At 40.9% G+C, this 13,392-nt stretch overlaps 1 protein-coding gene across 1 annotated transcript in view; it reads left to right on the plus strand.

Moving 5' to 3' along the window:
* The window catches only part of LOC149157563 (uncharacterized), a 66,277-nt gene extending 59,673 nt beyond the window's left edge, over positions 1-6,604 (plus strand). The window contains exon 3 of the mRNA XM_089433727.1: positions 6,396-6,604. Coding sequence (XP_089289853.1) covers positions 6,396-6,604 — 209 coding nt within the window. The remainder of the gene's footprint in view (positions 1-6,395) is intronic.
* The last annotated feature ends 6,788 nt before the right edge of the window (positions 6,605-13,392 follow it).

The raw sequence follows: 13,392 nt of genomic DNA on the forward strand, positions 1-13,392 counted from the left end.
AGGCTTTTCTTGATTTTTCTTAAGTAACACTGAGTTAACAAAAGGTAAAAGTCAAGTTAAAAAAAGAAAATAAAAAAAATTACTTGAGTATTAATGCAAAAAAGCTCTTGAAAACTCTTTCAAGCTTAGATTGCTCTCTATTCCTCACATCAATTACCACTCATGATTTAGAGGTAAAATCACTTTATTGAAATAGTATTACACCTCAACTTTCCCAATCAACCCCATATTTAGCCAACTTTGTGACAATCCTTTTTGCTACCCGCCTTGTAAAAGTCACTATGAATGTAATTGATGTAAATATTATGGAAATGTAAATAATGATTGGGTTGGAGGAGTGGATATGGATTGAGAGGTATGAGGAGGAGGAGTTTCTTTGGAAGTGACTTAACTTATGTTGTTTCATTTAATATGCTACCAACTTCTTGACTGAGTTTAATGGCCTGCACAATTAGAAGGGAGGTGGAGTACGAGTTCCCTGAGATAAGGAATAATCTCATACCACCTCTTCCCTCGAGGGGTGTGTTGGTGTGGTCAACATGCAAGAGGGGGATGAGGGTTGGTGAAAGGGTAAAGTGCCAATGGGAAATAGAAAGGGGATGATAGAAGTGCCTACACTACAACACACTACAACACTGCTTAGATACTTGCCATCGAAGAATCCATTCGGGCAGTCATGTCACCTGCAATTTGCACTTTACCCATGTCATAATAGTGCATATCAAGTAGATAGGAAATGTAATAGAACAATGAACATCATACCATTCCTCATTGGATGTCTTGCCATCCCTAGTCGGTATCCTACCTTCCAATCTGCAGGTTAGTTCTCATCAAAGCATATACATAACAATATATATATATATATATATATATATATATATATGTGTGTGTGTGTGTGTGTGTGTGTGTGTATGTGTGTGTGTGTGTGTGTGATCATAATCATCATGTTATTAGGTTTGATATCGGTTTACCCACAATTTCATCAGTATGATGGAAGTAAATCTTACATCAAATAAATCATAACTCTGATAAGTCATACATGAGATATATCATACGTCATACATGAGATATATCATACTCAAATAATCCATACATCAGATAAATCATAAATTAGATAAGTCATACATCAAATACTTTAGTCAACAAAACATAATCTATCAAGTGTTTTATGTAAATAAGTTCATCTATCCAACTGAAATGCATCAATATAACATACCATTCATAAATGAAACAACATGAAAATTCAAATAGGGCCTTAGTAGAGGTAGCTATCTAGGTCAAAATGAGCATCACAAATGGTCAAAAAGTCAAGGGTAATCATGACGTATAGTCTCTGCATCCTCCTAGGTAGCAGATCTTTGGCTATACTTGTCCCACTAGACCTTAACTTGGTCCACCATGAGACGTTTGAGCTATCGAACGTTACAGTCCAATATGCATAACTATTCGACCATTACAATTCCCACGTCCGAGACCTGTAATTCCCTACAATTGAGTTTGTGAGATTCATCAGAAACATAATGTCGTAGAATAAATACATGAAAGAAATCATGAGTTTTATGAAAATGGGGTGGAAGTTTAAGATGATGGGCAACTGGTTCAATTTTCTCTTTGATTCTAAAAGATATTATATATCGAGGTGACAACTTTGTCCCTTTCCCAAATGAATAGTGCTTTTGTTGGGTTGAATATGAATAAAAACTTGGTCTCCCACTTCATAACTTTGATCAGTCCTATGTTCATCCGCATACCTCTTCGGGCCTATCTTGTGCTTCCTTAACCTTTGTCAAATTTGTCTTACCTGTTCCTCCATTTCTTGAACCAATTATGCCTGACTATCACTCTATCCTCCAACCTTTCTCAACTTAATGATGTCTTGTACGACCTCCCATAAAGAGCTTGATAAGGAGCCATCCCAATTGAACTGTGGTAACTGTTATTATAGGAAAACTTTACTAATGGTAAGTACCTTTCCCGCTGAGTTTGATTATCCATGACATACATTCTAAGCATATCTTCCATAACTTGATTTACTCTTTTAGTCTTCCCATCTGTTTCTGGATGATATGCAGTGTTCCAGTTCAATTGAATCCCTAACGCTAATTGCAAACTTGTCCAAAATATAGATGTAAAGCTAGAGTCCCTATCATAAATGATCTTTGTGGGTAACCCATGTAGCTCGATAAATACTCGTGCCGCATAGATTACATTATAAGTGTCTCTCACCGGGATGAAATGGGAGCTTTTGGTCAATTTATCAACTACAACGAATTGAAATGATACGAATTAAAATATACAAATTAAGTATATCAAACAATGCTATTACTAATTGACAATAAATATTTAGCTGGTTTTAGCATATAATTTTCGAAAATCATGAGTAGTGAATACTTACCTGTAGAGCGAAGATATGTCTTACAATTTATTATAATGTCGTGGTGCTAATTGAATCTTTTTAACTGTAACAAAGTTTTGGGGATGACTCTCCACCCAACCACAAGCACAACTGCACAAAATTTTTGTACAGTGGGCCACCCCTGAGCCCTTAATCGACTACTACTTCCAAGGACTCCTTTGTCTCTCAACATTCTCCTCTCTAAAGAATGAATGCCTCTCATCTCCATTTTCAACCATCAAATATAACAAGCTATTCCAAAAATGGAAGAGGATTCGAAAAGGATCCGCATGCATACAATCCACGTGTCAACATGCTAACTTTAATATCTTTGTCTTAAGTTTTACTTAAATCGACCATTTTCTTAATTTAACTCTTGCTTATTTTATTCCATTTTACTTTTTGTTAACTTTATTTATTCTTGCTATATATATTCAGTCGGTTTATTATTTATCATTTTATTTATTTACTATTATTATCTTAGGCTTTATCATTTATTATTGTACTTATTTATATTTTTTTTCCAAAGGAAAAAGCGAAACTTTTTATTAAGATTTATAAAAAGTTTACATTGTAAATGCTGAGCATCACTGATCCGTCTGAGGGATTACCATAACTGTTTTATAAAAACATGCTGTCTTATACATCACCTGTTCCTTAGTAAGCTGCTGAAACTGTTCTGTTACCTCTGAACCGAGGTGCCATTCATATACTGAAAATCAGAGGACTGTTTGCACAAAAAAATAAACCAGCATGCCGGGCCTCCTCAACATAGAGGAAAACAACCCGACAACTCAAATGGAGTTTTATAAGCCGATCTACCAAAACTGTTATGTTTGTATGGAATTACGAAAATTTTGGAAAAAGTAGAGTGAAACAAAAAAACCGCCAGAGTGTCAGGAAGGCTGATTATAGGGCGGCTGATCCGTTCTTCTGGTTTGTCCTTGGTCTTCTTCTACGATCTTCCATCTGCCCAAATCCTGTTGTAGACAGTCTTTAGAAAGCTGGTCCGCTGATTCATTTCTTTCCCTGAAAATGTGGCGAAGAGAGAAACTGTTAAAATAATATTTTAATCTCTGAACTTCTCCCAGGATTTGTTTTAATAGTTGGTTTCTGCAGGTGCTTTGTCCATTTACCCATCTGATCACTATTTGGGAGTCCCCAAAAATTTGAATTGTGAGGGTGCGCCTTTGAATGAGCCAGCATATAAGGAGTTTCAGGGCAAGTAGTTCAACATAGTTATTAGAGCCAGTTCCAAGTCCCACAGAAGCTTTTAAGACATGAGATGGGGATTCATTGATGACTAAACCTGCTCCAACTTTATTGTTTTGAGATGCACCATCAAAGAAAGTGTGGAGCTATAACAAGGGTCTTTTTCACCTCTAGTTATCTCACATTACAAGTCAATCCGGGAGCGTTTTGTTATTGTAAAGGATATCTCAATTTGAGGCTATTTGTCAGGATAATGCTTCGTAGTATAGATCTAAAGAATACAAGAGTAAATGGATGCTAAGCTATGCTAAATTACTTTTGCATAAAGAAATCACACACGCAGCAACTTCGTCGGTCGAGGGTATGGAATTAGTAACCTATCCCCCTAGAAACTGATGAAGGAGTATGGATCATGATCTGGGAGCATTGTAGCGTCTGCTGTATCTCACAACAGCCTTGATCCTCCTCTCATGCCACTTCAATAAATGCAAGCAAAAGGAACAGCAAGAAAACAGAATGGAACAGCAACTTCAGAAATGGAACAGCAATAAAAGGAACGGCAGTAAATGGAACGGCAGTAAAGAAACTAAGTTTCGCGAGGTCAACACTTCCAATCCTTGGCACACACTTACATACAAAGGGAAATCAATCGTTTATACAAGTTTGCAGCTTAATCAAATGGAACAACAAATTATTAAAGACAGGAAACGTCAATCATATAGATATGATCTGCGATAATCACCAATAGTCCATTACCCCCAATCACCTGTAGCTGAAATATTCTACTTATAAATTCTGTAATTGATGCAAACAACTTAGATCAACAGTATGCGAAGAATCCTGAAAGTATGATGTAAACTTGTTACAGAGATTTATAACAGGAAAGCTACAGATGAATAAGTATGAAACGACATGCAATCATAACAGATTATAAGAAACAAACCACACAAAGCAGAATTGTAATGGTACAATCAGCCAGTGTCCGTTGGAGCCGGGCTTGAAGCTTCCAATGGCGCACTGCCGTAAACTACTTCAGACGCAGGGAGAAATTAACACCAAAGATATTATATTAACGCATCACCAAGAGTACAAAACTAAGTCTCAGAGAGACTCAATAGTCTGAGTTCAACTGACAGTAAAATCCGTGAACAGAAAGTTAAAGATACAAAATAATTCCGACTGAACTCCTTAATCTTCAATGCTGCCCCCCTTTTATACAATTAACGGCGGAGTTCACCAGACGACAAAAAGATTGAACGTAGCGATCCCTCAGGATCAAAGATCCTGAGTGATCCGCTAAATTGTTAACGCCTTCCTTTACTCGGCCTGTATTTCCGAACTGGCAGTCCTTCATCTCGTTCCGGACTGATCTTCCTTGATTTACTCGACCTGGTCTGAACCTTATTTAGAATTGGAGGGACAGCCGTTATCTTCTCATCAAATTCTCGTTTTGCGTTGCGCCTTCCTGCTTTTACCTTTCCCTGCGTAGAGAAGACAACTATTAGTGATTGGATCATTTTGGACTCGTTCTCGTTGCGTTTTCCCTACTTTATAATAAAGAAAAGATTACAACTATTGCTTAAAACATCACTAAATTATTTATTAAAACATACCTTCCCAATGCTCTACACACCCCCCGACTTACTCTGTTTCATGGCCTCATGAAAACGTTATAATTAACATGGAGAGCAGTAAGAGAATAGGCTGGAGAGGGTACTTCATGAGGAGGTCTGCAACCATGATAGGCAACCAGATTATTAAAGAAGTAATGCAACTGATCTGCAGGCATATTATACAAGGCCTGGTACCCCGGTGCAGGGTGCTAGATAATTGGGCTACGGAACCGGTATCCTAACCATGATGGTCCAGCTTGCAGAATGCACTGGCCATAAAAGGGCAATCGTTCAGCAGCCAGCTCAAAGTTCTCATATTTGAAGGGCTCCCTGAGCTGGATGCTTGGGGTGGAAATCCGATAACGGAATTTGGCAGCCTCCAAGGCGGAATCTTTAATAACCAGAAAGTATTCTAAGCTATTTCGGATCAACTCCTCATGCATGGGTCCTAGTAGTTCTATAACGCCTGGGTTTCTCATAAGGCTTTTGTGTGATTGCCATAGGCGAACTGGGTCTTGAGGCTTAGCCCTGACCCATAGATCTAGGCTGTGCTCCTGCCTCTGAAAGGCATTGTAAGCCCTGAGCCACTTTAACTGATTGACCCCGAATGAAACAAAGGCTTGCAGCTGTATATCTCCCACAAAGGGACCAGGGTTTAGATCAGTTTCCTGCTCAAGCACCATATTGTGCAAATAAAATTCGCATAATAATCGTTGGACCTTAACCCCATAATGTTTGCAACAATCAATAAAATCATTAACAGTATTAATCTGAATGGGGGCACCTGCCCTGACAGCTTTTATTTTCAATCTTAAGTATCTTTCAAGGAGGAATAAAGCATAATTCTTCGCGGGGGCCCTGCAAGTCAAAACATCATCATACAGCGAACATACAGTGTCCAATTGTTTAATAACAACATCTAGTCGACGTGTTACCTTAGCAACCTTTTCCTGTTCCTTCTGCCATCCTTCAAAAGCCTGACTCTCCGATTGACTCATGTTTCTCAGCTGCTGTTGCAGTTCTTCATGTTTTTCTAGAGGGATCCTTTGTTCCTCTAACTGCTCAGCCCTCTGCTGCAATTCTTCGTATTTTTCTCGAGGAATCCTTTGCTCAACTTCCTGTTGCAGCTCCTCATATTTTTCTCGAGGAATCATTTGTTCAACTGCTTGTTGCAGTTCCTCATATTTCTCTCGAGGGATCCTCTGCTCAACTGCTTGTTGCAGTTCCTCGTATTTTTCTCGACGAATCATTTGTTCCCGTAGCTGTTCAGCCTCCTGTTGGGCCTGTCTTATCTCGCGGCGCAAGGCCTTGGTTTTTGGATCCCTTTCCCATGATTCCTTGGAGGCAGGAAGTTTCGCCTGGACCTTCACATTTCGTCGCTTAATTTTCCCTGAAGGTGGTGTCTCAGTGTGAACTGCTCTATTTTCCCCTTCCTTCTTGACATGTATAAAGGGGTACGGTGGTCCCTCTGTAAATGGGATGTCGTCTTGTGGCTCAGTTTTAATTGGAACAGCAGTTGGTTCTAATGGGTTGTTTGGAATATCAGCCTGCTCCTCTATGTCAATAGGAACGACATTCTGGTGCTCTGTTCCAGATGGAACAGCATTTTGTTCCTCAGTACTAATTGGAACAGCTGCAGGTTTGTTGGCAGAATATCGACCTACTAGATGCCTATAAGTGCTCTGCCTTCTCCTCTGACAGGACCCAGCTGTATTTGTCCTTCTCTTTCTTCTTACAGTCCTCCTTATTCTCAAGCTGGCTTTCAGACTTCGAATTTTCTGCCCAAGCTGGGTTATAATATTCAGCAATTTCTGCTGTTTTCTTCTCAACTTCTTAATTTCTCTTGCCTCGGCTGTGGGCACATGAGCGGCCCTCAGTTCTGCTCCTCTTTCATCGAGGGTTTCTTCTGTCATTCGGGGAACGTCCTGTTCCCGACAAACATTTTCATTCTCCACGCCATCAGCAGGTGGATTTCCTTCTGGTGTTTTGGGAATGGCTTGTTCCTAATTGGTATTCACATTTTCTTTGTCAACGACAGGGGGGTTTTCTTCCCCTTCCATTCCATCATGCAATTCTTCACGCGTCTCTTCCTCAGAGGGTCCTTCGGGAGGCTCTGCCGGATTGGAGGGTGAAGGATAACCTCTAAGGCTGGCCAAGATGGTGGCCAGCTCTTCTTCCTCCACAGGGGTTTGTGGATGGCTACCCCCCAATTGTTCCATCTCCTTCTCCTGAATTGGCTGCTCAGTAGCTGCCTCTGGATAGCTGGTCTCGGCCGCAGAGTCATCATTCTTATTTCCTTCTTTAGCTTCTACTTCGTTCTCTGTTTGTCCCACATTTTCCCCAGGTATTTGTTCTGGCGCTGGAGGTTCCTCTATTATTTCAATCGGCTGGTCAATGTTTGGCTGGATTTTTTCCAGCCTACCTCTTATCTTTGCCAACCGAGCTGACTTTCTAGGCCTCTCGGGCTGTTCGGGTGTGCTGGCCACCTATTCTTCCACCTCCATCTTTCTGCGTTTTTCAAACTGTTCTGGCGTGCCAGAGGAATGCCTTCGCTTTAAGGTAGCACGTCTTTCTGCGGGCAATTCCTTACGTTTTTCTGCATGTCTAGTTACTTTAGGGGTACATTTTTGTTTCCCTAGCTTTATGCGTTTCTTCGTTTGCTCGGTTGTGCCCGAGGGTTGCTTAGGTTTTGGCGATTCTCTGGGTTTTTTAGGTGTTTCAGAGGTGCTAGCGGGGTGCTTCGCCTTTGGGGATGGTGATGCTACTTCCCCTCCAATTGCTGTAATAAGTTCCCACCAGCTACTCTGCTGCTGAGCGAGACTGTATGTCACTATCAGGCGGATCAACCCGTGGTGGCTAACCACTGCGTCTTCATGGTGTGCCTTTTTCAGGCTCCGAGAGGCATCATGCAGCAATGAATTTAACAATGCAGGGAGATTCACATCACATTTTCCTTTTAACACAGCTAAGAGCTTAAGGTGACGCGGCCTTACCACATCTTTTTGCCCTTCGCAGGTGATGTAGCTCTGTACTACCTTTGCCAGTTCGCTCCAAGGTTCTCCCAGTGTTGCCGGCAGCACTCCTTTTCCCTTCATTGTCAGCTTCTGCCCTTCATCTTGGAAGATTTCTACGATCTTTTGCAGTCTTTCTTTCTTTGTCGTCCATATTGGACCTGAGTCTGGTAATCCGGTTACTTCCGCGATTATTTCCTTCGTGACTGCTATCTGCTTCCCACCTACCACTGAGTGTTCTTCCTGCAAATTCTGCAGGAATTCCATGGCCACTATTTCATTTGATTTGCGCAGGCGGCCAAAATAAGTTAACCACCCTGCCTTTTCTAAGATCTTCCGAGCGGCTTCGGAGACTACTAGCTCGCTCGGCTCGCTTCTGATAGCCTTTCCCCCCATGGTTCTGTTTCAGGGTCTAGATGGAACAGCAATGCAAAGAACGTAATCGCGGCAAAAAAAGAAGAGACACAGAGCATGCATGAATAATTGATCATAAATAACAACTTTTGCAAAAATAGCATTGTCATGCCGTTAATGCATATCGTACCTTCGTATCATATCATTTCCGAATGATGTGTTAACACGTGGCTGGCGGAGTAATGAAGTCACCTCCCCCCCGCGCGAAATGATAGGCTGCCTCAGCCGTCAAATAGAAGAAGGCGGTCATCCCATCACCGAGTCATAATGGAACAGCTTATAGAATTTTGCCATGTTTCAGATTAGACAAAGAAATACCGAGATCGATGCGACAGATAGATCGCGTTTAACATAAGCCTTCGTGATGTGATGCAGAACATAAGGATAGGACGTCTAGCACTCATGGAAAGTCTGAGATAGTCATAGTCAATGCCTTTGCCATAATTGGTAATGATAGATGTTCATGTGACGTATCCATTAAGGTGTAAGATATAATTATTACGAGGATAGAAAGAAATATTTAATAAGATCCAAATTGGTGTATATGTTATGACTCCAATACCATTAACAGAGCTCTGCTGCCGACCGGTGTTTATAACCGTGGCAGAGTTGTTTATTTCACCCCGGAACCATAGTCCTTTGTGTAGTTTTGAAGAGAAATTCTTGTCAACATGCAGGCCATCATGCTGGCTTGGTAACCAGATAACCATGACGCCATTCACCAGAGAGGCGCGAAACGTGGGCAGGCTGGCTCGTGATGAGACCCCCTGTTCCAAGGTTTGTTTATATAATGAACCTGTTGGACCATATCCCTAGTGTGGTGGCCATGATGGGAATGCCACTTTGCTTCCAATCTTATGATCATAGTAGGCTGGTTCTTTAATGAAACCCCCTATCCTGCATTTGACAAATAATTTCTTTTTATTTTGCTTTTGCTTTTTTTTTTTCTTTTGAGATGGACTTTTGCTCTTGTATAGTTACACATAAGGGTGGTTCAGCCCTCCTTAAGAGTGGGAATGGCGGAAGAAGTCTTGTTATCCCAATAGGAAGATATAAATTTTCTATTCTTATTTCCAAGTAATAATGAAGAAAATTGGAGGAACGTAACATGATGAAATTTTCCAACAGGGCAGAGGAGGTGAGACTTATGGCTGAAAAAAATGATGAGTGTATGGATCCTTCCTTTGTTGCATCAATACTAGGGCTGTTATAGATAGCGATTTATGATGTGCTGATCTCGATATATCATGCCTTTTATATTTGTTGCATAAATATATAGCTGCTACTTATGGCCTCGGGAAAAGGATGGACAACGTTTTCTTCTTATAGAAAGGACGAGGGCATACTATTTCTTTCTTACAAGGGAGGGTGGGAGGGTTCTTTTGATGCAATGTCCTAAGATAACAAAAGCACTCAAATGCTGCTTGCTAAAAAAAAGAACTGAAAAAAATACACAAATGCTGTTTGCTAAAAAAAAGAACTGAAAAAAACACACAAATGCTGTTTGCTAAAAAAAAGAACTGAAAAAAACACACAAATGCTGTTCCTTCTAAAAAGGAACAGCAAAAAATTCAAAAGTGCTGTGCCTTTTGAAAAGGAACAGCAAAAATTCAAAAGTGTTGTTCCTTTTGAAAAGGGACAGCAAAAACTCAAGGGTGCCGTTCCTTTTGAAAAAGGAACAGCAAAAATTCAAAAGGGCTGTTCCTTTTGAAAAGGAACAGCAAAACACGCAAGTGCTGTTCCTTTTGAAAAGGAACAGCAAAACACACAAGTGCTGTTCCTGTTGAAAAGGAACAGCAAAACACACGAGTGCTGTTCCTTTTGAAAAGGAACAGCAAAAAGTGCTGTTCCTTTTGAAAAGGAACAGCAAAAAGTGCTGTTCCTTTTGAAAAGGAACAGCAAAAATTCAAGAGTGCTGTTCCTTTTGAAAAGGAACAGCAAAACACGCAAGTGCTGTTCCTTTTGAAAAGGAACAGCGAAAACACACACTCGAAACATATATACAAAATTTACAATCTTATATACAAAATGTGGTAATAAAGAATGAACTTCTTACCAATCTATAGGGGAGGAAGTTTTTGCTTCCTCTCCCATAATCTCGATGTTAGTATCTTGGCGTAGCTGCTGGCAAAATGATTCCCGAGTGAGCGGTTTGCGATACAGACGAACTCGGTGGCCGTTTACCTTAAATGTATATGCAGATCCATCGATTGTAATCAAAGTAAGGGTCCCATTGTCATGGACTTTTTGAATCTCGTATGGTCCCAACCATCGAGTCTGAAGCTTCCCCGGGAAATCCTGAAATCTAGAATCATATAACAGAGCCCAGTCTCATTTGTGAAATATCTTGTTTTTGATGAGCGCATCATGCCACTTGGCTCGCTGCTGCTGGATGAGTGCTGTATTCTGTAATGCAGCGAGCCTTGTTTCGTCCAACTCATTAATTTGCTGTAATCGATTTTTCTGTGCTTCACTTAAATCCAATCCGACTTCTTGGGCAGTTCGCAGGGTTTGGATCTCAAATTCTATAGGAAAAATGGGTTGCTTTCCAAACACTAAGTGATATGGTGAATAGCCGGTGGTACTTCTCCATGTGGTTCGATAAGCCCACAGTGCCTCCGGTAGTCGGGCGGCCCAATCGCGGCGATGTGAGGCAACAGTTTTTGTCAAAATCGACTCTATTATCTTATTACTGTTCTCGACTTGCCCATTTGCCTGCGGATGGTATGGGGTAGTAATTTTGTGGTGGATGTGATGGTTATTGAGTGTTGCAGCTAATTTATGTCCCACAAATTGTGGTCCTCCATCTGTAACCACTTCCCTTGGAAGACCATAACGTACAAACAAATGGAACAAGAACTGTATTACCGACTCCTCTGTAGCTCTGGGTAATGCCTCAGCCTCAACCCATTTGGTAACATATTCAGTTGCCACCAAAATGTAGGTTTTTTGGTTTGATGGGGGGTTGATGGGTCCGACAAAGTCCAGAGCCCAGCGTTCGAAAGGTTCGATCACTAATTGAGGCCGCAAAGGCATTTCGTCTGCTGGGCCAGGTCGTCCTGCACGCTGACAACTATCACAGGCCTGGACAAATTTTTTGGCATCTTTGAAAATTGTAGGCCAGTAATATCCCGTTTGTAATACTTTGTGTGCTGTTCTTCGTTCAGCGAAATGTCCTCCACATGGCCCGTCATGGCAGGCTTTCAAGATATCAAAGATTTCGTCTTCTCGAATACATCTTCTGATTTCCATATCTGCGCCTGTGTGAAACAGATAGCCCCCAACCCACGAAAATCGATTGCTTTTCTGGACGATCTGTTTCCATTCATTGGGAGTTAAATGTTTTGGAAGCTTACCTACTGCAAGATAATTAGCCACATCAGCGTACCAGGGAGTCTGAACAGCGACAGCAAATAAGTGTTCATCTGGGAATTGGTCCTCAACTGCTGCTGTTTCAACTGATTTTGGTATTCGTGAAAGAAAATCAGCTACATGGTTCTCCTTCCCCGGTCGGTCTCTGATTGTAATGTCGAATTCCTGCAACAAGATCAACCACCTGGTTATTCTTCCATTTGTAACAGGCTTGTTTGCTAAATACCTAATAGCAGAATGGTCTGTATACAAAATAACGGGATAGCCTGTAATATAGTGTCTAAATTTATTAATAGCATGTATCACAGCTAAAAATTCTTTTTCGGTGACAGTGTAATTTAATTCAGCCGGAGCCAAATTTTTGCTGATGTAATAGATAGCATATGGTCTTTTCTCTTCTTCTTGGCCCAAAACTGCACCGATTGCTGTGTCTGAGGCGTCGGTTGAAATTTGGAATGGTAAGTTCCAATTAGGTCCTCTGAGAACTGGAGCTGTAGATAGCAACTTCTTTAATTCTGTGAAGGCTCGATCACATTTCTCTGTCCATAAGAAATCAACATTTCCAGTTAATGCATGTAGGGGTGCGGCAATATGTGAGTAATGTTGTATAAATCGTCTATAATACCCAGAAAAACCAAGAAAACTGCGTACCTCTGTTTGATTAGTGGGGGTTGGGATAAGCATGAGTATTTGAATTTTAGCCGGGTCTACTTGAATGCCAGCTGCTGAGATGTAATGTCCCAGAATGAGTCCTTCGGTCATCATCATGTAACATTTTTCGTGACTCAAGCAAAGCCTGGTAGCGATGCAGCGCTCTAGAACTTTTTCGAGAGTGTCCAGGGCTGGATCAAAGTCATCTCCATATGGTGTGAAATCATCCATATAGACTTCCAATCCATCATTAATTAAATCTGCAAAGATGCTAAGAACAACCCGTTGGAATGTGGCCGGAGCATTACATAATCCAAAGGGTAAGACTCGGTAGGCGAACGTTCCCCAGGGGCAAGTAAAGGTAGTCTTGTCCTGGTCTTTAGGGGCAATTTGAATCTGGTTATATCCGCTGAAGCCATCCAAGAAAGAAAAGAATTTCTTGCCTGCTAAGGTGTCCAATACCTGGTCTATGAAAGGGAGAGGGAAGTGATCTTTTTGTGTAGCTTTGTTTAATTCTCTGTAATCGACACAGATCCTCCATTTCCCGTTCTTTTTAGGTACTACCACAAGTGGGGAGACCCATTTGCTGTCAGAAATAGGATAAATAAAATTAACGTCTAATAATTTCTGCAGCTCATCTTTTACAACATCTTTTAAATGGGGATTGAGTCTTCTCTGTGGTTGGCGAACAGGTCTTGCATCTTTCTCGATATAGATACGATGT

Source organism: Pinus tabuliformis, chromosome 5_2 (assembly GCF_031772625.1).
Source record: "Pinus tabuliformis cultivar Carrire ecotype Pingquan chromosome 5_2, CPIR1, whole genome shotgun sequence".
In the NCBI taxonomy this organism is placed as follows: domain Eukaryota; kingdom Viridiplantae; phylum Streptophyta; class Pinopsida; order Pinales; family Pinaceae; genus Pinus; species Pinus tabuliformis.